Consider the following 27,752-nt stretch of genomic DNA (forward strand, 5'->3'; position numbering starts at 1 on the left):
TATAGATAAATTGGTAGACATAGCACATAACGGCAATGTTGGGGCGTCTGCTTTGAGGAAACCTTCTGATCCGCTCTAGACTCTAGTGTTCCTAATCCTACACTAACACTGCTGAAAATTCCCACTTTGTACAGGAAGCAGTCAGGCTGTTGAATGTTGGCATGTACCAAAATGGGGGATGGCGTTATTCCATCATGTAAAACCCTGGGTATTGATTAGATCCGAGAATTGGTGAGCTGAATTGTTTATACAACACCCGCTATAGAAATTCTCCCATTCGTTGGCAATCAGGATACAGTGGGTTGCCACTAACTCAGTAACTGACTAAGGTCCAAGCGACCCAACTCCTGTTTTAACTTTTGAACGTCATGCTGTGCATATTTTATGGGACTGAACATCCATGACAGTGCACTATAAGAGGTGTGATGGCTTTTTGTTTCAGCTACTGCGGTAAAACCCCAGACATTTACATTCACACTGTTGAATTAGTATACTCCCAATTTATGACATACATATTATTATTAGCACAAACACTTTTCCAACCACAGTAGCATTTTGAATGAAGCACTACAGGGTGAGAGACTCTGACTCATGCACTTCTGTCTTGAAAGTCTGCAACAGGAGAAGATATCTTCTGTCCCCTCTTTATTATTACCCTGATGTCGGCTAATTGGGTAACATTAATTTGCATGAACATGTCTGCTCAAAATCTATAATATTTGAGCGGCTAAAGTAGAAACAATATACTCTAAAATCCTGCCAGTTCCAATTAACAAAGGGAGCTCATACTCTCAAACTTTATGGAACAAACTAGATAGACTATGGATATTTTGACTGTGAATTAACTTACCTCAATCTCATTCTATATATATATATATATATATATATACAGTGATGTTCCTAGGACTGGAGGGCAACAGGACAAAATGTCCTGAATCAAAAAACTAATACAGTAATAGGACATCATGTCCTGACTACAAAAAAACAATAGGACATTCAGATCAAGCGAACCAATCATGGCACCTAACTTTTTTTTTAGATGACTGAGAATATATGAATAAAGGCAAATAAAAACTGAACAGTTCCAAATTTATTTTAATATTTTAAATGCAACAGTGTTCAGTAGGGTTACTTTCACACACACAGACACATGCTTCAGAATGTCATAAGTGATCTTTCACACACACTGACACACACACACACACACACACACACACACACACACACACACACACACACACACACACACACACACACACTATGCTTCAGAATTAATGTCACAAGTGACAAGTGATCTTTCACACACTTCAGAATGTCACACGTGATCATTTTCAGTGAGCTTGAACAGCTACTTTCGTTTCTTGCGTCTCTTCCTGAGATTGTAGATTCTGAGGCTTCAGTCTCCGACGGGGCCGAAGGCCCTGCAACTTGACTGTCCGTGTCGTCCTTTTTTTTAACAAAGCCACTCAAAAGTGTCTGCCCTTTTCCCACGCAAACCTTTTTCTTCGGCGGCATCTTTGCAGAAATGTGGCGGCGGAAGTAAAGTGTCGCTGTCAAAAGTAGCGAGAGTTGTGGCTCTTGTAATATTGTTCGGTCGAGAGTTGCGTCCCTTGTGTTATTGTTCGACCGAGAGTGAAAATTGAAGTTCAAGTAGGCCCCGATTCGAACTCGTTTTAATGGGGTTTGATACTTCAGTTTGTACAGATTCTTCTTGCAGTGACCGCTCTAGACGTAATACTATCGGACAATGACCGCTGACTTCGCGATCGGATCGGACATTTGACAGGACAGAGGTGTTTGCAATCGGTCATTTTACAACCTAAATCGGTCCATGACCGATGACCGACGCCTCGGAACATCAATGTATATATATTATACTAGATGATTACCCGCTTCGCCGGGAAGAAGTAGAGCCGAATACCCGGCCGTCGCCGGGGACCCGGCTTTGCCGGGTGTACGCCGGCATCGCCGGCGCACGAAGGAAGGGAGATCTAAAAATAGTAACGTGCAGTGACCTTCTAAATATATTAACGTACAAACGGGAATATCGATTGACGCCGGCGCACGAAGGAAGGGAGATCTAAAAATAGTAACGTGCAGTGAAAAACGAAAATCGGTTCAGCGCTGCGCGCTGAGAGCACGTGTTGAAATATCTCATCGACCAGATTTTGTGCAGGGTGTATCTGAATATGGACACCAAATTTGAAGCAGATCCATCGAGAACTTTGGCCGTGCATGGCGATCAATCACACACACACACACACACACACACACACAGACACAAGTCGTATATATATATAGATATATATGGATGAAAACTAATAACAAAATTTTTTTGCAAGTTAATGCATGTATGTGTTCTTATCTCTGATTATAATGGTTCACTGACAGGATTATTCAAAGTTTATGGATGCTGATTTTGACGCCAAGGAGTGGGTGAATGGTGCATTCCGCCAGCAAAGGGAGCCTGGAGTATCATTAGATGTAAGTAAAAAAAAAAATTCTTTTTAATAGATTGGTGACTCAGAGATCCATTCATTAATGTTTTGTGGCAAAAGAATCTTATCACCATTGCTGTACCTCCTCAGGTAAAATGATTATGATTTTAATAGTGAACTGTGACAATTCCAACAGAAAAATAAACAGATCTATGCAATTCATGTGTGACTCTGTGAGTGTAAACTTTAATGCAAGAAACTGGGTTTTTTCTGCTGCATGCAAGATTTAAGCATGAGCAAAACGTTTTCATGTACTTTTAATAAAACAAGACATTCTGCAACATAATCATAGCTTACCACAGTTTATGTACAACTACAAGTAGACCAATTCATTCTAACAGGAATCTGCTTTCACTGTTTCATTTTCATTGTGTTGGATAAAACATTTTGTATTCTTTTTTTTCAGCAAAATGCAACAACGATGGTTATGAAGTTACAGATGTTTATCCAGGTTTGTTTCAACACATTTTTAGTATTTTTGTGATTTAGACACATTATACATAATACGTTTATTAACTGACAAACAATATAGATGAATCAAAGATGAGTCAATTATGTTTATAGAAAGAAATGGGGAGAGATTTTGTTAATGAGAGATGTCTTGAATGGGTTAGTTGACTCACAGTACTCGATGTATTACTAACAGGCTGCTCGGTGATGACGATTATGATGATTTTGGAACTTTAGCAGCCTATCTGTGACGGATTTATGATGATATATGATGATGATTCTTTTTCAGGAAGTGAATAACATTTTAGAAGAGGCAAGTCAACAAGCTCTTCAAAATCTTCCTAGGTAAGCTATGTATATAATATGCATTGTAAATGTTATGACTATTATGAAATAGAAAGTAAGTTAATAGGTGTTGTATAATACCACAAATACAAGTATTTTATTTTGTTTGTTATTGTTAACAACTGCTTGTTGGTTTAAACAAGATTTTATTCAAGTAAATCATAATACAGCATTTCTGGGCTGCAACTTCCATGTTCACTTCTGTTTTACGGAATGAACATCTCTCCAAAATAATTGACTAAGATTTTATCATTTGTGCCTGCATGATAATGTGTGATATGTTTGCTTCTATCGTTTGAACAGAGTAACTAGGGAGCTGGATGCTGTGAAACAGGAGTCCATGCTTCTCCGAGATCAGATGAGATCTGTCAAAGCAGACATTGAAAATGTAAGTAAGGCTTGTTCTTCTGTAGATTGATGCTTGTCTTATTAATCAAATTTGTTTGTGTGTGTAATGGTGGGGGGGGGGGGGGGGGGGGGGGGTTGTCTTTTTAGGGTCACGTAGGCTGATGGAACTGGGTATTCAGGATTTTGTATACAGTTTATGGCATTTCCTGGTTTGAACTTCTTATAGCTTTTTGGTACAGTCAAACCTGTATATATAGCGACCACCTAAGGGATAGTCCAAAAGTGTGTGTCGCTATGAAAAGGTAAATTATATACAAGAAAAACCTGCCTGGGATCCTACGGAGTGGTCGTTGTGGGTAGATGGTCATTATCTTTCGAGAGGTTCGTTGTCGCAAGGGCAGGTAGGACTGTATTACAGAAATGTTGATTGATGCTGACTTGATTTAAAGGTCATTGTGGTAGGTGAACACTATCTTTTGAGTGGTGGTCGCAATGCAGGTTGGACTGTACATATATTACAGAAATATTGATTGGTGCTGATTGTGTTTGTTGCACAAGGTGGAGAAGAACACAGCTCAGTCCATGCAGATGCTGCTCACCCTGGACTCCATCAAGTCACGCATGAAAACAACGGCCGATGCCCTCAAGGTAGATCCTTACCATATTTTGTTTGTTGTATATAGTTTCAAGACAATCAAGCATTTGGCTTTGCCTTAGCCGCCAGAGTCGGTTTAACTTATAGCTCTTTGTATCAGTCTTCCTTGTATGCGAGGATAGTTGTCCAGAACAGCGCGGTGTCGTTTCCTTGAATAAGGGGTGCAGTGTTCGGTATAGAACTGAGACGCGACGGTGCCAGAGCTAACATTGGTGGGTACTGCTGACAGCCCGGCACACGGCACTGTAAACTTCCCCCTCCCTTTATCTCTCTCGTCATTATCTGCCCTATCTGTCTCATAACTATATAGTGACAAATTGATATAAAAAATAAAAGAAGAACAGAAGAAGATTTCCTCCCCCAATGTACCCACCCACACACACCCACACACCTCACCCTTTTCTCAAGAAGATTACAACAAAGAAGTGAAATAATAGTGAGAAGATGATTTATGTCACACCTTATTGTATGCATACTGCTGATTCCATGATCAAAGCAATACAGCCAGATTGTAGCATAGGAACAGAACATAATCAAGGGATTAAACACAGCCGTTTTGAATCAGCTATGTAAAATTTCTCTGGCCAAAGATCCTACCAGAACATTGAGAAGCTGACAGAATATCTGTGACAATGTACATATTGAATTAGGCCAACACAGATTCAGAAAGAAATGCTCAAGTTGAGGAAGACAGATCTTAGGGTCAACAGTCATTAATTAAGAGTCTGCAGTGCTGAATATGGAGTGTGAATATCATTATTTAGAAGGCAGCAACTGAATTTTCAGTGTCTATTGATGTTTTTCAGGAGGCAGACAACTGGACTACTCTGAGTGCTGATGTGGAGGAGGTGTTCCAGTCTCAGGATGTGGAAAAGGTGAGCTTTAAGCAACGTCAGTAGCAGCACCAACAACACATTTTGTTTTTTTTAGCGATCATGGCATAAGTTGCCTGACTCTGGTTTTGAAAAACGTACCTTTCTTGTGGTCAGAAACTGTGTGTGTGCTTATGCGTGCGCGTGTGTGTGTGTTCGAGCAGGCGTGCATTTGTGTGTGTAAGTAGGTGTGGGTGCTCAAATGTACAAATTTCATTTTGTTGTGCAGATAACAGAAAAGCTTGCAGGGATGCAGCAGAGCTTGGTGAGTGTGAAATCAGCAGTTTGATTCCCTTTTTGAGTCACTTGAGAAAAAGTGACTCTATGTAATCGGTCAGTGTTAGTGTGTCCGGCCGGCCGGCCGGCCGTCCGTAGACACCACCTTAACGTTAAGACACCACCTTAACACACACACACACACACACACACACACACACACACACACACACACACACACACACACACACACACACACACACACACACACACACACACACACACACACACACACACACACACACACACACACACACACACACACACACACACACACACACACACACACACACACACACACACACACACACACACACACACACACACACACACACACACACACACACACACACACACACACACACACACACACACACACACACACACACACACACACACACACACACACACACACACACACACACACACACACACACACACACACACACACACACACACACACACACACACACACACACACACACACACACACACACACACACACACACACACACACACACACACACACACACACACACACACACACACACACACACACACACACACACACACACACACACACACACACACACACACACACACACACACACACACACACACACACACACACACACACACACACACACACACACACACACACACACACACACACACACACACACACACACACACACACACACACACACACACACACACACACACACACACACACACACACACACACACACACACACACACACACACACACACACACACACACACACACACACACACACACACACACACACACACACACACACACACACACACACACACACACACACACACACACACACACACACACACACACACACACACACACACACACACACACACACACACACACACACACACACACACACACACACACACACACACACACACACACACACACACACACACACACACACACACACACACACACACACACACACACACACACACACACACACACACACACACACACACACACACACACACACACACACACACACACACACACACACACACACACACACACACACACACACACACACACACACACACACACACACACACACACACACACACACACACACACACACACACACACACACACACACACACACACACACACACACACACACACACACACACACACACACACACACACACACACACACACACACACACACACACACACACACACACACACACACACACACACACACACACACACACACACACACACACACACACACACACACACACACACACACACACACACACACACACACACACACACACACACACACACACACACACACACACACACACACACACACACACACACACACACACACACACACACACACACACACACACACACACACACACACACACACACACACACACACACACACACACACACACACACACACACACACACACACACACACACACACACACACACACACACACACACACACACACACACACACACACACACACACACACACACACACACACACACACACACACACACACACACACACACACACACACACACACACACAAGTCGTATATATATATAGAAGTTTTGCATGTTCACAACAATACATATATAATACTTTGGGTGGTCGGTTGAGGTCAAGACTGTTTTATATCTGGTTTTTGAGTCACTTGAGAAAAAGTGACTCTATGTAATCGGTCAGTGTTAGTCTGTCCGGCCGGAAACTATCAAAGCGATCGGGCTCATATTTTGTTTAGTCGTGACCTCCAATGACCTCTACACTTTAACGATGGTTTCGTTGACCTTTGACCTTTTTCAAGGTCACAGGTCAGCGTCAAAGGAAAAATTAGACATTTTATATCTTTGACAAAGTTCATCGGATGTGATTGAAACTTTGTAGGATTATTCTTTACATCAAAGTATTTACATCTGTAGCCTTTTACGAACGTTATCAGAAAAACAAGGGAGATAACTAGCCTTTTCTGTTCGGCAACACACAACTTAACGTTGGGCTTTTCTCGGAAACTATAAAAGTGACCGGGCTCAAATTTTATGTGAACGTGACTCATTGTGTTGTGAATAGCAATTTCTTCCTGTCCATCTGATGCCTCATATAATATTCAGAACTGCGAAAGTGACTCGATCGAGCGTTTGCTCTTCTTGTTCACATGTGTAATAGAGTAAGTGAGAGCTATTCTGAACCAATCTCCTGGCACCTGAGAGAATAACAAGCATTGAAATGAACAAGCGACTTTCATCCTCCAAGATGTGTGTAAGAGCGCTTACTTCCCTTTGTTTATCAGATCTGTAACAGTATTGGCGTTAACCGGTAATTACCGGTATTTTACCGGTTGAAAAGAGAAAATACCGATAAAATATAGGCTGCCGGTGTGACCTACCGGTTGATTTTTAGAACAACCGTTTTTTTTGCTTGTAAAACAATAAATTAAACCAGTACTCTGACGGGCGAAGTGGCGCAGTGGTAAGACGTCGGCCTCCTAATCGGGAGGTCGGGAGTTCGAATCCCGGTCGCTGCCGCCTGGTGGGTTAAGAGTGGAGATTTTTCCGATCTCCCAGGTCAACTTATGTGCAGACCTGCTAGTGACTTAACCCCCTTCGTGTGTACACGCAAGCACAAGACCAAGTGCGCACGGAAAAGATCCTGTAATCCATGTCAGAGTTCGGTGGGTTATAGAAACACGAAAATACCCAGCATGCCTCCCCCGAAATCGGCGTATGCTGCCTGAATGGTGGGGTAAAAACGGTCATACACGTACAAATCCACTCGTGCTAAAAACATGAGTGAACGTGGGAGTCTAAGCCCATGAACGACGAAGAAGAAGAAACCAGTACTCTGAGTTGGACTCTTACTGGTTCCAATGAGAAGCCTACCGGTTTTTTTCTGGACTGTTTGCATAATAAAAGTTTGGGTACCGGTTTTAAAAAATACTAGCGCCATCATTGTGTAAACAGCGCTCTGCCTCATTTGTTCAAGATTCTCTTTATTGCAGTTGATTTTGATGTGTTTGGGTTAAAACAGCAAATCCTTGTTGACACCCCCGACTACGCAGAGAAATGTCAGCACTTGGAGAAACTGAAGAACAGGCTGGAAGCACTCATCAGTCCTCAGCTCATTGCTGCTTTCAACTCACAGTCTCTTGGTAAGATTGCTCGTCCATCCCATTTGTCTTGTTGCTATTGTGAGTGATGGTAGGTGGTAGGGAAAAGGTCTTTAGCACTGTTGAAATTGAGAGGTTGCTGTGGTGGTAAGCTGAGTCTACCTTCTGTGCAGGTACTTTGTGTGTGTGTGTGCACTGTGTGTGTGTGTGTGTGTGCTTCCATGCGTGCATGCATGCATATGTGTGTCTGTGTGTAGTTGACTCAGAAAAATTCTGAGTTACAATGAAATTATTTTTGGGGCTGCGTGTTTGAATTTTTTTCAGTGCCCGATACGCTATGATAGTCAAACACAGTCTCTTAGCTCTCTGCGTCTGAAATTATCAACGGCCTGACTACATTGCCCTTTCTTCATCTCAAACCAGGGATTCAAGTCCAGGGACCTTGACTTTAAAGAACAGGGCACCAACCGCTGTGTAGGCCATTACAAATGTTAGTGTGTATCCATGAGTCTTTGACGGCAGTGCTCTCTTTGTTTTTCAGAGGCAACCAAGAAATTTACGCAGATGTTTGAAGACATGGACAGACTGCCCCAGCTCTACAAGTACTACCACAAGTGTTACAAGGTAGAAAAAGAGTATTAAGTAGCTTTTCACTAATGTGGCTTCAAAACTGCCTCAAATTGCAGCTAGAGTCATACAGTTTGTTACTCGGTTTTGAATTATAACATCACACTACGATAATTGGTAATTGTGGAGAAAACTGTTGAGAATTTGGTGGGGTTTTTATAATATAAAATTATGGTGATGAGGAGTTGGGTCTGCTTGCCGTTGTTTTGATTAACTATGGTAGTTATACTCATTAAGTTATAGATAATTTATGAATTGATTGCATGTGCGTGTTAATTAATATGATATGAACATCCTTTTGTCTTCAGCTAATTCACACCCAAAAAAAGTGTATATATATTATTATATATAAGTTCCTTCAGCGTTATCATGGACACAACAGTTCTAAGTTTTGTGCTTGTGATTCTGTGTTTAGACGCAGCTTATTCAGTCATGGAAGACAATATCAGAGGGAGACGGCAGCTTCTCGGAGAAACTGGCAGAGCTTTATGACCTGCTCCTGTCCACCTGGCACATGCAGGTCTGTTTTACTTTTCTTAGGATGAATGTTCCCATCCAGAAACCAGGAATTCCTGCAGCACGGAATTATTTCTTTGTGAATTTCCTCATTTTTCAACCATTTGTGACCCTCCACCACGAAATGAGTCGCATGTCACCTCGTGCGGTTCTGCGTTAGGCTTAATATAAGTCCAGGGAGTGTCTGGTAACAGTGTGAGGGTCACCTTAGTCACAGGCTTATAACTCAAACAGTTTTCGCTCTTTTCTAAAACGGTTTTCACCACTGGTTAGAGCATAAAACACTCTTTAGGAAAATGTAAAAATATGAAAATCATGCAAAGGTGACATGCGACTCATTTCGTGGTGGAGGGTCACATTTGGAGTATTCAGTCACATAGCAAAACCTGAAAAGTTGAAGCTATTGTCAGGTTTTACTGACTTTTAACATTTTTAACTTTCATTTCTTGAATTTGTTCACACAGGCAAATGTTTTCAGACTGTTCTTGAGAATTCTGTCATTTTCCAGTTTGTAATAACCTTTTTAGGAAGAGGATCGAGGAGTAACATTTAATGTTCTAAGCTTTTTTCTTGAAAGTCAGACTTGTAACTGTAAGTAATTGTACACATTTTGCGACAGAAGAATCTTTGCTTTTGTTCCGAAGAATCAGTGTAGGTGTTGGTAAATACCTGTGGTGAGGTCGTCTTGCAATGCATTTAGTGTGGATGTGCCTGCGCTCATGCACGCACACACACACAAACACACACATGCCCACAGGACTGCATATTAACGGTGTTGTTGAATTTAATCGTAACTCGTTTTTAACAGCTTTTCGGGAGAAGGACAAAACTGATTATTCTTATTATAAAATAGTGTTGATAGTTGTTCTTGGTAAGGATAGAAAGATAAAATAATGTTAAATCATGTATTGTCAATCGTATTCAAGAGAATATTTCTCATGGAGAATGATTTACTTAGTCTAAAGCACAAAAACATCCAAATCGCCAAGAATCGAGCTACGCCAAAATTCCACGAATACATCGATTTCAGTGTTATTTTCAGAGCAGGTTCAGAAAAATAACCTCTTTAGTTCTTCTTTTTTGCCTTCTCGTAAGATCAAAAGATATTTATGTAACACATGCCACAGCATCTACTGTTTACTGTTGTGACGTAATCTTTTGATTGTTTCATGTGCAGGTGATGTGGACATCAACAGTGTTCAAGGATCCGGTGCCAGTCATCCTTGACATGTTGACAGACGCCATCACGACCCTTGACCCCACGCTTTCTGCTTGCTTCGCCGAGCATCTACAGCAGAATCCAGATACTCTTACAGCTTTGTCAGATCTCAAACAGGTGTTTGCTCTTTTCATTTTTTCTTTCATATGTCAATCAGTGTACAAATGTTTCTTGTGTTTTGTCCTATTTACCAAACTATGCTGTCGCTCCTATCTGAAAATATGGAAAATATTTTTTTTTTAAACTCTGTCATTTTATTACTTCTTTAGTTTAACACACTTTTTTTTTTCTCTCATCGCTGTTTGATTGCATTTATTGAAACTTTGAATTATTCATGTTTGTGTGTAATATGTGCCTCTTAGTGTCCCGGATGTTAATATTTTGTTTTGTTAACTTTGCAGATTTCAGAACGTTTTGCAAAAAGCATGGAGACAGCTGTAGAAGTATACATGACAGGTAAATATGTTCACTTTATTTAGTAGAGTTTGTCAACATTTAGGGCAGAAAAATTGTAATATTTTGCAGACACATTTGCTGTTTCAGTCATATAATTTTTTTTCTGCGACCCTGAGTCCTGTATCATTTGATACACCATCACCCATTCATCTCCCCCCCCCTCCCCCGACACACATATATTTACTCATTAGTTGTTGCTCCAGTCACAACCAGGCTTTGGTAAGAAAAGGTCATTAGGGAATTCCAAGTACAAGCTGTTCTAATGTTCTTTACTCCTTCACTTTCAGACAGCATGGCAGAAGCGAAAAGCTTGGAGAGACTGCTGCAGGCAGTGTACCAGCCCTACAGACCTTACCTGGTCAAGTACAAGCTGCGGGGATATAGCTCAGTTGGTAGCGCGCTGGATTTGTATTCAGTTGGCCGCTGTCAGCGTGAGTTCGATCCCAGGTTCGGCGGAAATTTATTTCACAGAGTCAACTTTGTGTGCAGACTCTCTTCGGTGTCCGAACCTCCCCCCGTGTACACTACATTGGGTGTGCACGTTAAAGATCCCACGATTGACAAAAGGGTCTTTCCTGGCAAAATTGCTTAGGCACAGTTAATAATTGTCTACCTATACCCGTGTGACTTGGAATAATAGGCCGTGAAAGGTAAATATGCGCCGAAATGGCTGCAATCTACTGGCCGTATAAAATTTCATCTGACACGGCATCACTGCAGAGCGCCTAGAACTGTACCCACGGAATATGCGCGATATAAGACTCATTGATTGATTGATTGATTGATTGTTCTAATGTTCTTTACTCCTTCACTTACAGACAGCATGGCAGAAGCGAAAAGCTTGGAGAGACTGCTGCAGGCAGTGTACCAGCCATACAGACCTTACCTGGTCAAGTACAAAGTGTTTGAGGAAGTGGCACTCAGCAAGGATCTCGACAATATCAAATTGGTAAGTAGATGGATTTCCAAATTTTCTTGAGATCCCCAGAAGTAATCGTTTTTGCATAGTTTTTTGTTTTTTCCTGACTTTGAATTTACGGGGGAGGGTCGGGCAGTTCAGTTGCTGGTTTTTTTAAAATTTCTTTTTCTTTTCTATGATTTCATGATCTTGTGCATTGTAAGAAGCAACAACATTATTTCCAAACTTTCGCCCCTTCAGGTCATTGTCCTGGTGAAGTTGCAGAAAACGTGATTTGCAGAGTTTCTTCCCTTGATCATGTTCCCCCTTGATGGTATTGTTGATGGTGCTGAGAATGACAGAAGTTTAGAGGCGCAGCGTCTGTATACTTTGATGCTTTTATTTTATTTTCCAGGACCACGAAGAGATCTTTGACACTGTGCAGCTTCTATCAGAATCAGTCAGCAAGATCTTTAGTGCTGCTAACAATGTGAGTTTCTGTTACTCCTGTTGGTTCTTTTTGCCTTTCTTTCTGAATTGTATGTTGCATGGCAAATTTCTTTCTGTTTTTGTACATTTTACAGGTGTGAGTTTACCTGTAAACCCAATTATTTCTGAAATAAATTTTGCCTTGCCTTGCCTTGCCTTGCCATAAAACGCACTTTTGACCATATATACAGGACTAGATGAATACCCGCTTCGCCGGGTAGCCGGCTTGCCGGGAAGAAGTAGAGCCGAATAATAATAATAATAATAATAATAATGGACATTTATTAATCGCCCCTCCTCACAAGAGCTCACAGCGATTTACATATTAACTTCTGCCGTGTGAGATGGAATTTTTTACACAATACATCACGCATTCACATCGGCCAGTAAATCTCAAGCCATTACGGCGAATATTTACTTTTTACGGCCTGTTATTCCAAGTCACACGGGTATTTGGTGGACAATTTTTATCTATGCCTATACAATTTTGCCAGGAAAGACCCTTTTGTCAATCGTGGGATCTTTAACGTGCACACCCCAATGTAGTGTACACAAAGGGACCTCGGTTTTTCGTCTCATCCGAAAGACTAGCACTTGAACCCACCACCTAGGTTAGGAAAGGGGGGAGAAAATAGCGGCCTGACCCAGGGTCGAACACGCAACCTCTCGATTCCGAGCGCAAGTGCGTTACCACTCGGCCACCCAGTCCAGGTACCCGGCTTTGCCGGGTGAGTGGCGCACCGTAGGCCGGCTTCGCCGGGTACCCAGCTTTGCCGGGTGAGTGGCGCACCGTACGCGATTGATGCCACACGAAGGAAACCTTCTAAAAATAGTAACGGGAATATGGATTGAGCGTTGTGGACAGTGACCTTCTAAAAATAGTAACGGGGAATATGGATTGACGCCACACAAAGGAAGGGAGATAAACACAAAACAGTGGAGAAGATAAGGAAGAGTTAGTGGGAATGGATCTGGGAAGATGAATAGAAAAACCAAAATCGGTTCAGCGCTGCGCGCTGAGAGCACGTGTTGAAAATTTTCATCCACCAGGTTGTGTCCGGGGTCTACCTGAATATGCCCACCAAATTTGAAGCAGATCCATCGAGAACTTTGGCCGTGCATCGCGAACACACACACACACACACACACAGACAGACAGACAGACAGACAGACAGACACACACACACAAACACACACACACACACACACACACACACACACACACACACACACACACACACACACACACACACACACACACACACACACACACACACACACACACACACACACACACACACACACACACACACACACACACACACACACACACACACACACACACACACACACACACACACACACACACACACACACACACACACACACACACACACACACACACACACACACACACACACACACACACACACACACACACACACACACACACACACACACACACACACACACACACACACACACACACACACACACACACACACACACACACACACACACACACACACACACACACACACACACACACACACACACACACACACACACACACACACACACACACACACACACACACACACACACACACACACACACACACACACACACACACACACACACACACACACACACACACACACACACACACACACACACACACACACACACACACACACACACACACACACACACACACACACACACACACACACACACACACACACACACACACACACACACACACACACACACACACACACACACACACACACACACACACACACACACACACACACACACACACACACACACACACACACACACACACACACACACACACACACACACACACACACACACACACACACACACACACACACACACACACATTGGACTTTTCTCGGAAACTATCAAAGCGATCGGGCTCATATTTTGTTTAGTCGTGACCTCCAATGACCTCTACACTTTAACGATGGTTTCGTTGACCTTTGACCTTTTTCAAGGTCACAGGTCAGCGTCAAAGGAAAAATTAGACATTTTATATCTTTGACAAAGTTCATCGGATGTGATTGAAACTTTGTAGGATTATTCTTTACATCAAAGTATTTACATCTGTAGCCTTTTACGAACGTTATCAGAAAAACAAGGGAGATAACTAGCCTTTTCTGTTCGGCAACACACAACTTAACGTTGGGCTTTTCTCGGAAACTATAAAAGTGACCGGGCTCAAATTTTATGTGAACGTGACTCATTGTGTTGTGAATAGCAATTTCTTCCTGTCCATCTGATGCCTCATATAATATTCAGAACTGCGAAAGTGACTCGATCGAGCGTTTGCTCTTCTTGTATATTTATGGTAGCACTTAATTCACAAAAGTGTTGTTTGTTTCTCGTTGCAGTCCAGTACGCGATGTCTGCAGTTGACGAATGGATGTTGTTTCCTTGGTCTGTTGGAAGCATATAAGGTGAGTGACCCATTACATTTTGTTTTGTTTAGGCATCAATCCCAAGCTAGTAAGAGAATCTAATTACCTTTGAAACGACTCAACAATGTAAGCCAACTCATACAGCTAATACATGCAGAAACGTTGAACAAAATGAATGTGTTATGAATGCACCTTGGCACAACTTCTAAACTTTCAAACATAAGTCCACAGGCTTGCACTGGGAACAAATTATGTGACCTGATTACAAATTCAAACCGTACAGCTGGAGCTTAATTGTACGTCTGCTCAACATGAAATTAATATTTTCTTGTTATGTTTTCAGACCTTCTTCTCAAGCTACACGAGAGAATTCCGGAGAGTGGTGGTGAACATTCGCGAGAAGTGCCGGGCAGGGCAGAGCGAGGAATCAGAAGATTGGTCCAACTTTCAGCACTCCCTCAGAATCATACAGACGTGTGGTAGGTGTGCTGTCATGATTATATGTGAAGATGAGCAGTAAGATGAGGTAGATATGGGGGTTGAGGTGTGGGAATCAGAAAGGGGGGGATTGAGTATTGTCCTGTGTGTGCTAATGGTTCTGGTTATGTCTGTCAGAAGACAGATTCAGCTGGTGGGGGTATGCACGTTGTGAGAGATGCTTTAGTGAATATGGGTCATTCCATAAAGCTGTGTACCAAAAGTGTGACATGCATCATGGAAATTGAAAGTGTCTGAATAGGTTGTTGTTATTACGGTTTATGTGAAAGATATAGATATATGCAGACCTGTTTACCAGTACGATTTGGGCGTATTTTGTACGCCAAATTATTATCGGTACGCAAATACGCGACACACACACAAAATACGCATAAGAAAAAGTCTAGAATACGTTTTCCGGTGTTGGTGTGCTGATTACGGGATGGTACAACTGATACCGGTTTCGGTCGAAGGGAGATAACCATGACAGCAAGTCTTCAGCTGTGGAAACCTTGTTCAGTTGTTGGCACGTGCGATCGTCTGGACAATCGTGGCAAAATGAAGCGGAAAAATGTGCCAGTTTCGGATGACTGTACCAAATCTAAACAGCAGAAGCAGCAGATTTTCTTGGAGAAATATAAGAAAGAGCCAGGAATTGTGGAGTCTACTATGGGAAAAAGTCATGCACACTGCAAGTATTGTAAATCAGATTTCTCCGTTGGCCATGCTGGGAAATATGACATCGAACGACACTGCAGTTCCAAATCTCACCTGGACAAGGTTGCTGCAATGAAATCCGCTGAAAGCTGCCTAGGAATTATGAAGTTCATTCCCGCAAAGCAAATCCTGCCAGAAGAAAAGGCTGTAGTCCGTGCTGAAGCAATGTTTTCTGAGATGATTGTAAAAATGAACTTGCCACTGTCAACCGCAGATGTTATTTCACGAACTTCATCTTTTCATTATCAATCTGTTTGGAAGACACTGGTTATAATGCTATAAACTGACAGGTAAATAACATTGTTTTATCCCTGTTGTATTGAAGGAGTGAAATTCTGAAGGCCCGGTGTTCACAAGACATGCTATTCTTACACAAACACGTTTGCACCCACGCGTACATTTTCCCTAGCCCATATGGCTTTGCTTGCAAAGTACACCAACTTTTTGAAAAATACACTCAACTTTTTGGGAAAGTACTCTTGCCTCGGGTTTAGGGTAAACAGGTCTGTATATGTCACGTTGCCAGAGGGATGGTCGGAAAGTTGTGTAACATCACACATGTTTAACGTAACATGGGATCTAAACACACAAGACAGATAACAAAAAGCCATAGTATATAGTAACAAGCTTTTTTTGCTTCACATGTAGAGCGTATTCCGAACAAAATGCAGTCAGGGGAAACAAACTGAACTAGTTATAGGTAACAAAAACGTATTTTTTGGTTGTGTCAAACAACAAACAAACATCGTCTGTGTGAAGTAACAAACAAATCCACTCGTGTGAGTCAATAAATAACATTGAGTCAACATGTAGCTACAAGATGTACACTGAATGCCCAGAATCAGGTTATCATAGAGACAAGTAAGGCTAGGTTAGCCGAAACCCGAAGGTTGAGATGGTGAGCCCGTCTCCACGAATACTGTTTTGCCTAATATTTGTGCAAATTGTTAAAGCAAACATGACATATCTGTGAATGCGTGATGTATTGTGTAAAAAAATTCCATCTCACACGGCATAAATAAATCCCTGCGCCTTGAATATGTGCGCGATATAAATTGCATAAAAAATTAAAAAGAAAAAAAAAATTAATTGAAAATCCCTGCGCTTAGAACTGTACCCACGGAATACGCCTCATAGTGATTGATATCTATATCTATTTTATTCGGGAACTGATCAAAAATGCAAAAAAAATCATGTTTGGATTTGTCATTACAATTTTCTTAGTTGGGAAGAAATTCAGCCTCAGAAATTATTTGCCCAAAATTCATACAAATTTAGTGGTAAGGCAATGTGTGGCACTAAAATTAAACTTGGAGAATACATGGAATAACCTAGTGTTCTTGGTAGTCATTGAAGTGACTTATAACAATCAATGAAAAATGTGCAAATATTAATGGACACAGATCGGCGTTGCTATGGAAACAGCCGCCATATTGGATTTCTAGGAAACGGTTTTACAGCAACATCATACATCAGAAATGCATGATATTTGGCACAAAAATACACATGACTTTTATCTACAATCACATATCTATTTCGCAACAGCATTTAATCTGATTTTCTTCGATTTATCGTTTTCGGAAAGAAAATATAGTCGAGTGTGTTCCAATTTTGATGAAAATTTAACGGTTTTTTCCCTTAACTCTTACAACTTGAACAGGACTAGACTACAAAGAATAGCCTAAGACTTGACAAAGAGACACCGAGCACGTCTATCACAAAATAAAACATTGAAATGTCGAACTTTTTAAAAATATTAACTTTAAGAGCGAAGAATCGCAAAAGGATGCCTACGTAACATTCGTCCCTCGTTGGTAACGACTCATAATACGCTCCACGCCTGCTGCGTTCCAAAAATATATGGATTTTTTTTATGGAAAAACCTTTCAGCGATGCTGTAGAACATCACATGCGAAAGAAACACCAAGTTTGATGCGTTGATAAGTGACAAATATCATTTTTAACGATCCAGCGTAACCAGAACAAATAGAAACGAAGCTTAGTGGCGACACGCGAAAGGCAAAATCACATTCAAATCGGATCAAATTTACACGGCGCACATTCTAACACGTTCATTTCACATCAGTTGTGCCTAATAATACACACAGTCGCATATTCGTGCGTGCAGAAGTTATAGACATGTTCACGTAGTTCGCGGTTGGTTTTAGAAACCAAATGTTAGGTAGGCAACCGTTTTTTTTAACGATCCAAATGCACACTGTAAACATGTGTAGGGGAAAACAGCTAAGTGCATATGTAACACTAGCACAAAAGACAACGAAGATGTATATCGGGGAGTTCTTGGTCGCATTTCATTACATGTAGCAGCCACACGGATACTTAAAATCAAGATTTAAGCATGTCACATGAAAACCGCCATTTTTGACGTCATTTTCAGTGTTTGCTTTCATACAAAACACTAACCAACCGAACGATTTTCTTGATTATATTATCGTTATCTCTTTGGTTAATTTGCAGTCTGTTGATAACCTTATATCATTCGAGAAGCAAAAAAACATTCCGAAATTTTACTCTAAAGTCATGATTCTCTTGTGGTACACAGCTTTGTGGAAGGACCCAAATATGCATTTATTCAGTCTTTTGTAGGCTTGCTTACAATTGTGCTTTAAAATGATTGTGTTTTGCTGGGCTTGTGTCGAGATAGGAAAACGATATACACAAGTAGATCAGATGTACATCATGTGGTTCAAGCGATATTCGGCAAACAGTTGTAGAGTTAATATATATATAAAACTATTTGGTGTTTGTGTGGATGTTATCAGGTGTTCATGTGTAGATGGGAGTTCCCAATGCTTATGCAGAACTAGTAAACGGCTTTGGATGCTACTGTACGTTTGTGTTCCCACTTCTCTGCACTAGCAGGGTTTGACATGTAGTTGTGTTGTGTGACAGGGATGCTGATCATGCAGATGGAGGAACTGGACAAACAGCTCATTGCCTCGGTTCTGAAAGCCCTGGTTCCCCTTACACAGGCATATGCTGAACACGCTAAAAAGTTGGTGCTGCTACTGTACATTTTCGTCCTTTTTGTTCTCTTTCTGTCTTTCTTTCTTTCTTTCTTTCTTTCTTTCTTTCTTTCCTTCTACTTGTTCACTTTGTTTCTGTGGGTGTTTTTGAAATTTCTTTTTGACATGATTTTTAAAACAACAACAACAACAAACAAACAACAAATACAAAAACAACAACAACCATTTAAATGTCATTGGTTTTTGAGTTTATTGTGGGTTTTCCTTTTTTTAGTGGTGTAATTATAAACACAGATCTGTTTACTTATACAATTTTTGCCGTATTTTGTACGCCATGTTTCCAATAATACGATAAATACACTGGTTGATAAGAAAATACAACGATTTCCAGTGTCATATTCTTATAGTTTTATCATCAGTGCGACGGACGTTGTATTGGAATTTCACTGTTTTACGTGGGTCACATGATTAAGAAGCACCTCTACCTGTATGGTAAGAAAATACACTCAATATTTTGAAAATACACTAAGTCTCTGTGGAAAATACACCAACTGTTCCAATTAGGTAAACAGGTCTGTAAACAGCAACATTCGTTGAATATGCATGCATTTGAAATGCAGACCATGTGCTTTAACTGAACTGTACTATAGATTATATTTGATAGATTTACTGACTTCAATGATTCCTTCTGTGCAGGGTTAACAGTCGTACTCAGACCCTGGCCTTCCAAGCGTCACTGTTCCTCAGCAACAAAGAGGACATTGAGGCACTGGAAACCTTTGTTATCAAGCTGGAAGAAGGTGAGAAAACTGTGTAGCCTGCATGATCTTAATTGGGCGAAGTCAACTTCGCGAAGTCTACGTTACAAAGCTCATTGCACAAAGCTTTGGCAGTGATTTAATGGTAAAAAGACTTGCGGAGTCAACTTTCTGGTCAATTCAGGACAGCCTTGAGAGATAATCAACACTTATTTCATGGACAATAGTGATACACCTGCCTAATATTTTGGTGTGATTGCAAGTCTGCTTGAATGAGTGTGTATGTATTGAAACACAAATACAAACACAATGTTTGAAAATATCAGCACAACAAAACTGGTCATCTCAGGCCCACTGGATATTTCTTGATACTGAGTTTTGGATAGACCGTCTCTTTATATGGGTTAGAAGTTCTGCATGGTATGTCACATGAGTTACATCAACCCAAGTAGCTGAGTGCTGGTAGGCCTCCAACAAACCTGATCCCTTCCCATTGCATGCATGATTACGATTTCCAGCAAATGCTGAGAATCAGCCGCTGTTATGGTCAAAGGGAAGCAACATTGGGAAGTTCATTCATTCCTCTACAAAAGAAAACAATACTGACTTCGCTCCCTTCATTGGTAACATGATGCCAGCATCACACCCTTTAGCCCTACCTGAAACAGGGCTGGGCACATCACATTGCAGAATGCAACCATGCTTACATGGTACAGGCTTGGCACTCAAGAGGTTAAGTTACATACCAAAAAATGGAAGAATCAATGTGAAAAGTGAGCTTGAGGGTGAGTGGAAGGAATCTACAGTATATGTTGTTTTTATTTCTGATTAAATGCCCCACAATCTTAATGATGTGCTTGGGAAAAAAAGACAGAAAAGTAGGTTTGAGAAATTAGTTGCTGTGATGCATTTTAATTTCCGTCTTCTGCAATACTGAGTTTGTAACAGAAACGGTTAATGCATTTAAGTACCGCATGGTTTATCCCAAAGAAAAATGTATGTGAGCCATGATGCAAAGCAGTGATGACAGCTGTGTTGAATATATCTACTTATAAAATATAACTGTCACAGTTGCCTTACTGATTCCCTGGCTGTGTAACCATTACAGGCGACACGCCCTCTGTGCTGACGGAGGTGATGGCGGACTTGGGGCGACTCAGTGAAGAACTGCACAAATTTGCCTTTGAGATCGTCTTTGCTCAGCTCAAAAACTATCTGGCCAACGTTTCCACAATGGAGGTCAGTACACAACGGAAGAAATTTGACATTAAGAAGCTGTCTGCTTTTCTTTGCTCTGGAGATTCTCTGGAAATTGTGGTTGACGGTGAAGTAAATATGCCTCTCGAGTACTGTACCTTTGACGTTTTGTTCTGGTCCAATAACCCCTTTACCATCTATTATCTTACAGAGATGTCTAAAGACAGACTTTTTTGACAATGTTAATGATTTTCTCCTCATATGTCAATGGAAAAACTTCAGTGTCTCCATTTTTCCTCCAAAGATCTGGACTTCTCAAAGTGCTGGAGGGGCCTTGACCTCTGACCTGCCGACCTTTAGTCTGGCTCCACAGGAATACATAACTAAGGTTTGCAAAATTATGTACTAGCTTACGTGAAGGTATTGTTGTCAACTGAGGTTGATTATTTCTGTAAGGTATCTTGGGTTTTTTTGTTTTTGTTTTTTTGTTTTTCAAATTTTTTTTACTCATATATCAAAAGTAACTTTGAAAAAAAAAGATAAAATATGTGATCACATTTTAGAGGTAATGTTATAGTTTTGCCTTGTGCCCTTTCAAATAACACAAAGGATCTATCTATACAGGGAAACATGTTCTTCGAAAAAATGATTTTCATTTTTAGGTTAGAATGAACAGAGTCTAGTTATTTTAGCTTTCATTTTTTTTGGACTTCATTGTTTTACCCTCTTTTTTATGTTTGTTTCTCGTTGGTACTCACACATGGTTTGTGATTTTGTTTTCTGCTACAGATCGGTCAGTATTTGATGACACTGCCTCAGCATCTGGATCCTTTCACCTTGCAAGACAGCCCAGCCTTGACTGTGGCCCTCCGACACAGCAAGCTGCCCTACACCAGCGAACAAGGTTTGTGTGTGTGTGTGTGTTTGTGTGTGTGTGTGTGTGTGTGTGTGTGTGTGTGTGTGTGTGTGTGTAGTCTTGTTTGTCAGCATATTCATCTTGAAAGATAGCCCTGCCTTGACTTTTACTGTCAGAGACAGCAAGCTGCCCTACACCAGTGAACAAGGTTTGTGTGTGTCTGGTATTGTCAGTGTATTCATCTTCCAAGATATCCCTGCCTTGATGGTGGCCATTGGACACAACAAGCTACCTCACACTAGCTGTAGGCAAGGTTTGTGTGTGTGTTGATTTTTTTTGTATCGCTTTGACAGTGAAATTGGGTGGTGTCTATAATGACTAATCAGAAGCATCTTCTTCCTCTTCCACGCATGCTTGTTGGTAAAGAACCTGAGCTGAGAATTGATTTCTCACCTGTAACCTGAGCTAAGAATTTATTTCTCACCTGTGGGTACAGAGCCCCCAGAACACCTGGCAGACCTGTGGCTGGAGTCGGTGGCGCGTGGCACCATGCATGTCTTTGGGGAGGAGATGCTCAAAATCTTGCAACTCACGTCGCATGGCGCCAAGCAGCTTATCACCGACATTGGTGAGTAGGCAGAGTTGCCAACTGATATACACTTTCAGCTAGGTTTTAACACAAATTGCTACGCTGTTATGCCAAGCTTGCAATTGCTATGCTCAAACAAATAATCACAAGCATGCAAGTTTGCTCTTTTTTGTGAGTCCTGGTACTCATTTCTGATTTTCACTACTTGTACTCTACGTGTAGCGTTCAGAATTTGTGTAATGGGTATCCACCCTGAAAAGTGGCGCTGTAGACACTTTCTATTGGGCATGATGTTTCTTTTCTTTTTTTAATGAACTTTTTAAAAGTGTATATGTTCGTGCGCAAAGTACCCTAAATGTGGATATATGTGAATACGTTTTAGACAATGCTACACTAAAACACCATTCGCTACTCTGAAAATTCAACAACAAAATGAATTGCTACACTTGAGGTTTGACAAGGGTTGTTTGGGATGGATATGCTGTTGGGCAAGAGGTAGTAGTGCCTGCAGGGACTGTCAAGCCGTGAAGAAAACCATTTGGAACTGAATGAACGGGAGACAAATAGGAAGCGTTATGCTTTTAGTGTAGGTTTCCTTTACGTGTTTGGTTGGTTGTTTGTTTATTTGTTGTTGATTTTAGTTTTCAATAACATCATATTTTGTATGTGGGTTATTCAACAAAACAGTACCCAAACTTCCAGGAAAAGACTTTGTTCTGAGAGAAACTGTTGCATCCTTGCATGTTTGTTGTAGACACAAAGTTTTCTTTTCTTCTGGAAAATATTCCAGAAAGATCCTTTCATTTTGCCTTAACTGTACATGCATGTATCAAGTACAGTTTCAAAAGAAGAGTACTTGTCAGGAAGGAAAAGTAGGACAGATTGTCAGCATTTGAACTCCTGTTGAGATACTCGTATCAACCACAAATAAAACCGAACTTGCTAAACTTGAATACAACCCTCAAGCTTCAATGCCTCTAGCCTCAGAAACCAATTAACAGAAATGTGTCAGAAAGAACCATTTCAGAATGTTCCAGAACGGAAGATGTTCACACTGGGTGCAATTATATGGAGTGACCTGCACTCTGTACCTTTTCCTAATTCACATGTTTGTTTTGCCTGCAGACATTCCAAATTAATTGATTTCTGTTTTGACTTTCAAAGGAAGCAACAACCCTGGAGCGTGATTTAATAGATATAGCATTGAGGACCCTAACCTGTTCACATTGAAATTGAGTTTGTCTGTCAGTCTGTGTATCTTTTTACATTTAGTCAAGTTATGACTAAATGTTTTAACATCGAGGGGGGAATCAAGACGAGGGTCGTGGTGTATGTGTGTGTGTGTGTGTGTGTGTGCGTGTAGAGCGATTCAGACCAAACTACTGGACCGATCTTTATGAAATTTGACATGAGAGTTCCTGGGTATGATATCCCCATACGTTTTTTTCATTTTTTTATATTTAGTCAAGTTTTGACTAAATATTTTAACATCGAGGGGGAATCGAAACGAGGGTTGTGGTGTCTGTGCGGGCGTGTGTGCGTGCGTGTGTGTGTGTGTGTGTGTGTGTGTGTGTAGAGCGATTCAGACTAAACTACTGGACCGATCTTTATGAAATTTGACATGAGAGTTCCTGGGTATGAAATCCCCGAACGTTTTTTTCATTTTTTTGATAAATGTCTTTGATGACGTCATATCCGGCTTTTCGTGAAAGTTGAGGCGGCACTGTCACGCCCTCATTTTTCAACCAAATTGGTTGAAATTTTGGTCAAGTAATCTTCGACGAAGCCCGGGGTTCGGTATTGCATTTCAGCTTGGTGGCTTAAAAATTAATTAATGACTTTGGTCATTAAAAATCTGAAAATTGTAAAAAAAAATAAAAATTTATAAAACGATCCAAATTTACGTTTATCTTATTCTCCATCATTTGCTGATTCCAAAAACATATAAATATGTTATATTCGGATTAAAAACAAGCTCTGAAAATTAAATATATAAAAATTATTATCAAAATTAAATTGTCGAAATCAATTTAAAAACACTTTCATCTTATTCCTTGTCGGTTCCTGATTCCAAAAACATATAGATATGATATGTTTGGATTAAAAACACGCTCAGAAAGTTAAAACAAAGAGAGGTACAGAAAAGCGTGCTATCCTTCTTAGCGCAACTAGGCTACTACCCCGCTCTTCTTGTCAATTTCACTGCCTTTGCCATGAGCGGTGGCCTGACGATGCTACGAGTAAAATGGCATTGCGTTCAGTTTCATTCTGTGAGTTCGACAGCTACTTGACTAAATATTGTATTTTCGCCTTACGCGACTTGTTGATAAATGTCTTTGATGACGTCATATCCGGCTTTTCGTGAAAGTTGAGGCGGCACTGTCACGCCCTCATTTTTCAACCAAATTGGTTTAAATTTTTGTCAAGTAATGTTCGACGAAGCCCGGACTTCGGTATTGCATTTCAGCTTGGTGGCTTAAAAATTACTTAATGACTTTGGTCATTAAAAAACTGAAAATTGTAAACAAAATAATTTTTTTATAAAACGATCCAAATTTACATTCATCTTATTCTCCATCATTTGCTGATTCCAAAAACATATAAATATGTTATATTTGGATTAAAAATAAGCTCTGAAAATTAAATATATAAAAATTAATATGAAAATTAAAATTTCGAAATCAATTTAAAAACACTTTCATCTTATTCCTTGTCGGTTCCTGATTCCAAAAACATATAGATATGATATGTTTGGATCAAAAACACGCTCAGAAAGTTAAAACAAAGAGAGGTACAGAAAAGCGTGCTATCCTTCTCAGCGCAAGTACTACTCTGCTCTTCTTGTCAATTTCACTGCCTTTGCCGTGAGCGGTGGACTGACGATGCTACGAGTATACGGTCTTGCTGCGTTGCATTGCGTTCAGTTTCATTCTGTGAGTTCGACAGCTTGACTAAATGTTGTTATTTCGCCTTACGCGACTTGTTTGCAATTTCTTTTGCCTACCACAACTTCTTCAACTTTGAATTAAAAAAACAAAGCAAAAAATAAAAACTGACGCTATCTGATGCAGAAGTATTGTACACAAGATCCGTGTTTTAGACTTTTCTTTTTTCCAACAGAATACCTGACAAACGTCCTTGATGACCTTGGCCTTCAGACTTCTGAGACCTTGACCCAGATTGACACCCTGCTCAAGGCCAAACCAGAGGATTTTTCAGACAAGGCAGAAGTCATGCCACAAAGAATCTCACACACTATTGCTTCCATGAGAGGCATTGAAGTGTAGAGAGATTTCATGTGAAATCTCTTAAAATATTTATTCAGAATAATGACTTGAGGGTACTGCTCTGAGGGTTCATTCGGTGGGAGTGCTTGTCTTTTAAATGAGAGGGATACTTTCTTTGTGCTTGTTCTAGAAGAGAGAGAGAGATAGGGAGGGAGTGGGTGCATGTGTAGGCTTGTTTGTTTGTGTGTGTGTGTGTGTGTGTGTGTGTGTGCTAGCATATCCATCTGATATCATTGTGATTGAATTTGTTAATGTCAGCAATCGATGAACATTTTGAATACAGTGTAGTTATATTGTACATGTATATATATATACTTACATCTTGTTAAAAAATTACAATCGAAAACACTTTGAAACCAGACGTCGGTGATTGTTACTGTGAACTCCTACTTTCATTATACTGGGTGTCCCCCCAAAAATGCAACCCACAAAATGCTAATAACTTCTACGTCTAGTGAGCAAATTACTTCATATTTGTTGTACCTTAACTTCAGCTTATGCACAACCCGTCCACAAAGTGGCAGGTTTGTAAGTCAAATGGTCTGACTTTCGTGCACTTTCAAAAAAGTTTCCAAATTGGGGGAACGACTCAACAGTACGAGGTTTGAAATTAAGCGGTAGCCAAACAAACCTGATTTAAGCCCTCCAGATTGTTACCTTTGGGGTTATTTGAAGGGCCTAGTATACCATAACCAACCTTAGACAAGACCTAATATACCATGACCAACCTGAGACAATCAGTGGCTTGAATAAAGCAATTACAGGCAGGATCAGGACATTACCCATGGAGAAATGCATTCATGTCATTGAGGAATTAAGCGTGGCATTGCGCAACAATGAAGGGGGTCATTTATCAAGTCATTTGAGTTCAGCGAATATCTTCATAGTTGTTGTGCATGAACTTCAGTTTATTCACGACCATTCCACAAAGTTTCCAGTCTGTAGGTAAAATGGTCCAACTTTTACCTTCTCTCCAAAATGTGTTCCAGATAACAACTCCAAAATTGTCAATGACTCCAATGCTTTCTTGTGTAGGGATTGTCCTGAACCTAGCTGTAACTGCTTTCTCCAGGTCACTAATCAGTAATGATCTGGGGGAGGGGGGGGGGGGGGGGGTGAAGGGTGTGTTTTTGTATACTCAGACATTCAGATAATCAAAAGGTAAAAGTCTGGAGGGTTTTAAATCAGGTAAGTATGGCTACCGCTCAATGTCAAACCTCGTTCTGTTGACTCGATCCCCGAATTTGGAAACTTTTTTTCTAAAATTCCTACTTTGTGGACATGTCATGCATAAGCTGAAGTTAATGTGCACCAAATATGAAATAATTGTGTGAACAAATGTAGAAGTTATTAGTATTTTTGTGGGTGGCATTTTTTGGGTTCACCCTGTATTTAAAAGATTGATGAAAAAGTGACTACCAAGAAAGAGGCAAAAAGTAGATTTTACAATGTTTTTAATTGGACTTGTTATTGTTGTAAACTATTTAGGTAAATACTTTTAGAAGGATCAGTTGATTTTATCTCAAATTAAAAAAAAGAAAACAAAATATTCACAATGTTTCTTGTTTTTATATTGAGATTTTTTGTGTACCAGCAATACATCCAGACACACAAAGA

At 40.6% G+C, this 27,752-nt stretch overlaps 1 protein-coding gene across 1 annotated transcript in view; it reads left to right on the plus strand.

Annotated features, from left to right (window-relative positions):
• Positions 1-27,682, plus strand: part of LOC138965168 (conserved oligomeric Golgi complex subunit 7-like) — a 27,815-nt gene extending 133 nt beyond the window's left edge. The window contains exons 2-24 of the mRNA XM_070337291.1: positions 2,392-2,484; positions 2,905-2,949; positions 3,238-3,293; positions 3,597-3,681; positions 4,200-4,289; positions 5,103-5,171; positions 5,398-5,433; positions 8,537-8,657; positions 9,157-9,239; positions 9,658-9,762; positions 10,936-11,094; positions 11,379-11,433; positions 12,252-12,382; positions 12,747-12,821; positions 15,241-15,306; positions 15,611-15,746; positions 19,375-19,477; positions 20,145-20,248; positions 21,315-21,445; positions 21,708-21,791; positions 22,193-22,307; positions 22,756-22,887; positions 25,969-27,682. Coding sequence (XP_070193392.1) covers positions 2,392-2,484; positions 2,905-2,949; positions 3,238-3,293; positions 3,597-3,681; positions 4,200-4,289; positions 5,103-5,171; positions 5,398-5,433; positions 8,537-8,657; positions 9,157-9,239; positions 9,658-9,762; positions 10,936-11,094; positions 11,379-11,433; positions 12,252-12,382; positions 12,747-12,821; positions 15,241-15,306; positions 15,611-15,746; positions 19,375-19,477; positions 20,145-20,248; positions 21,315-21,445; positions 21,708-21,791; positions 22,193-22,307; positions 22,756-22,887; positions 25,969-26,135 — 2,241 coding nt within the window. The 3' untranslated portion in view covers positions 26,136-27,682. The remainder of the gene's footprint in view (positions 1-2,391; positions 2,485-2,904; positions 2,950-3,237; positions 3,294-3,596; positions 3,682-4,199; positions 4,290-5,102; positions 5,172-5,397; positions 5,434-8,536; positions 8,658-9,156; positions 9,240-9,657; positions 9,763-10,935; positions 11,095-11,378; positions 11,434-12,251; positions 12,383-12,746; positions 12,822-15,240; positions 15,307-15,610; positions 15,747-19,374; positions 19,478-20,144; positions 20,249-21,314; positions 21,446-21,707; positions 21,792-22,192; positions 22,308-22,755; positions 22,888-25,968) is intronic.
• The last annotated feature ends 70 nt before the right edge of the window (positions 27,683-27,752 follow it).

This window comes from Littorina saxatilis, linkage group LG1, assembly GCF_037325665.1.
Source record: "Littorina saxatilis isolate snail1 linkage group LG1, US_GU_Lsax_2.0, whole genome shotgun sequence".
Lineage (NCBI taxonomy): Eukaryota > Metazoa > Mollusca > Gastropoda > Littorinimorpha > Littorinidae > Littorina > Littorina saxatilis.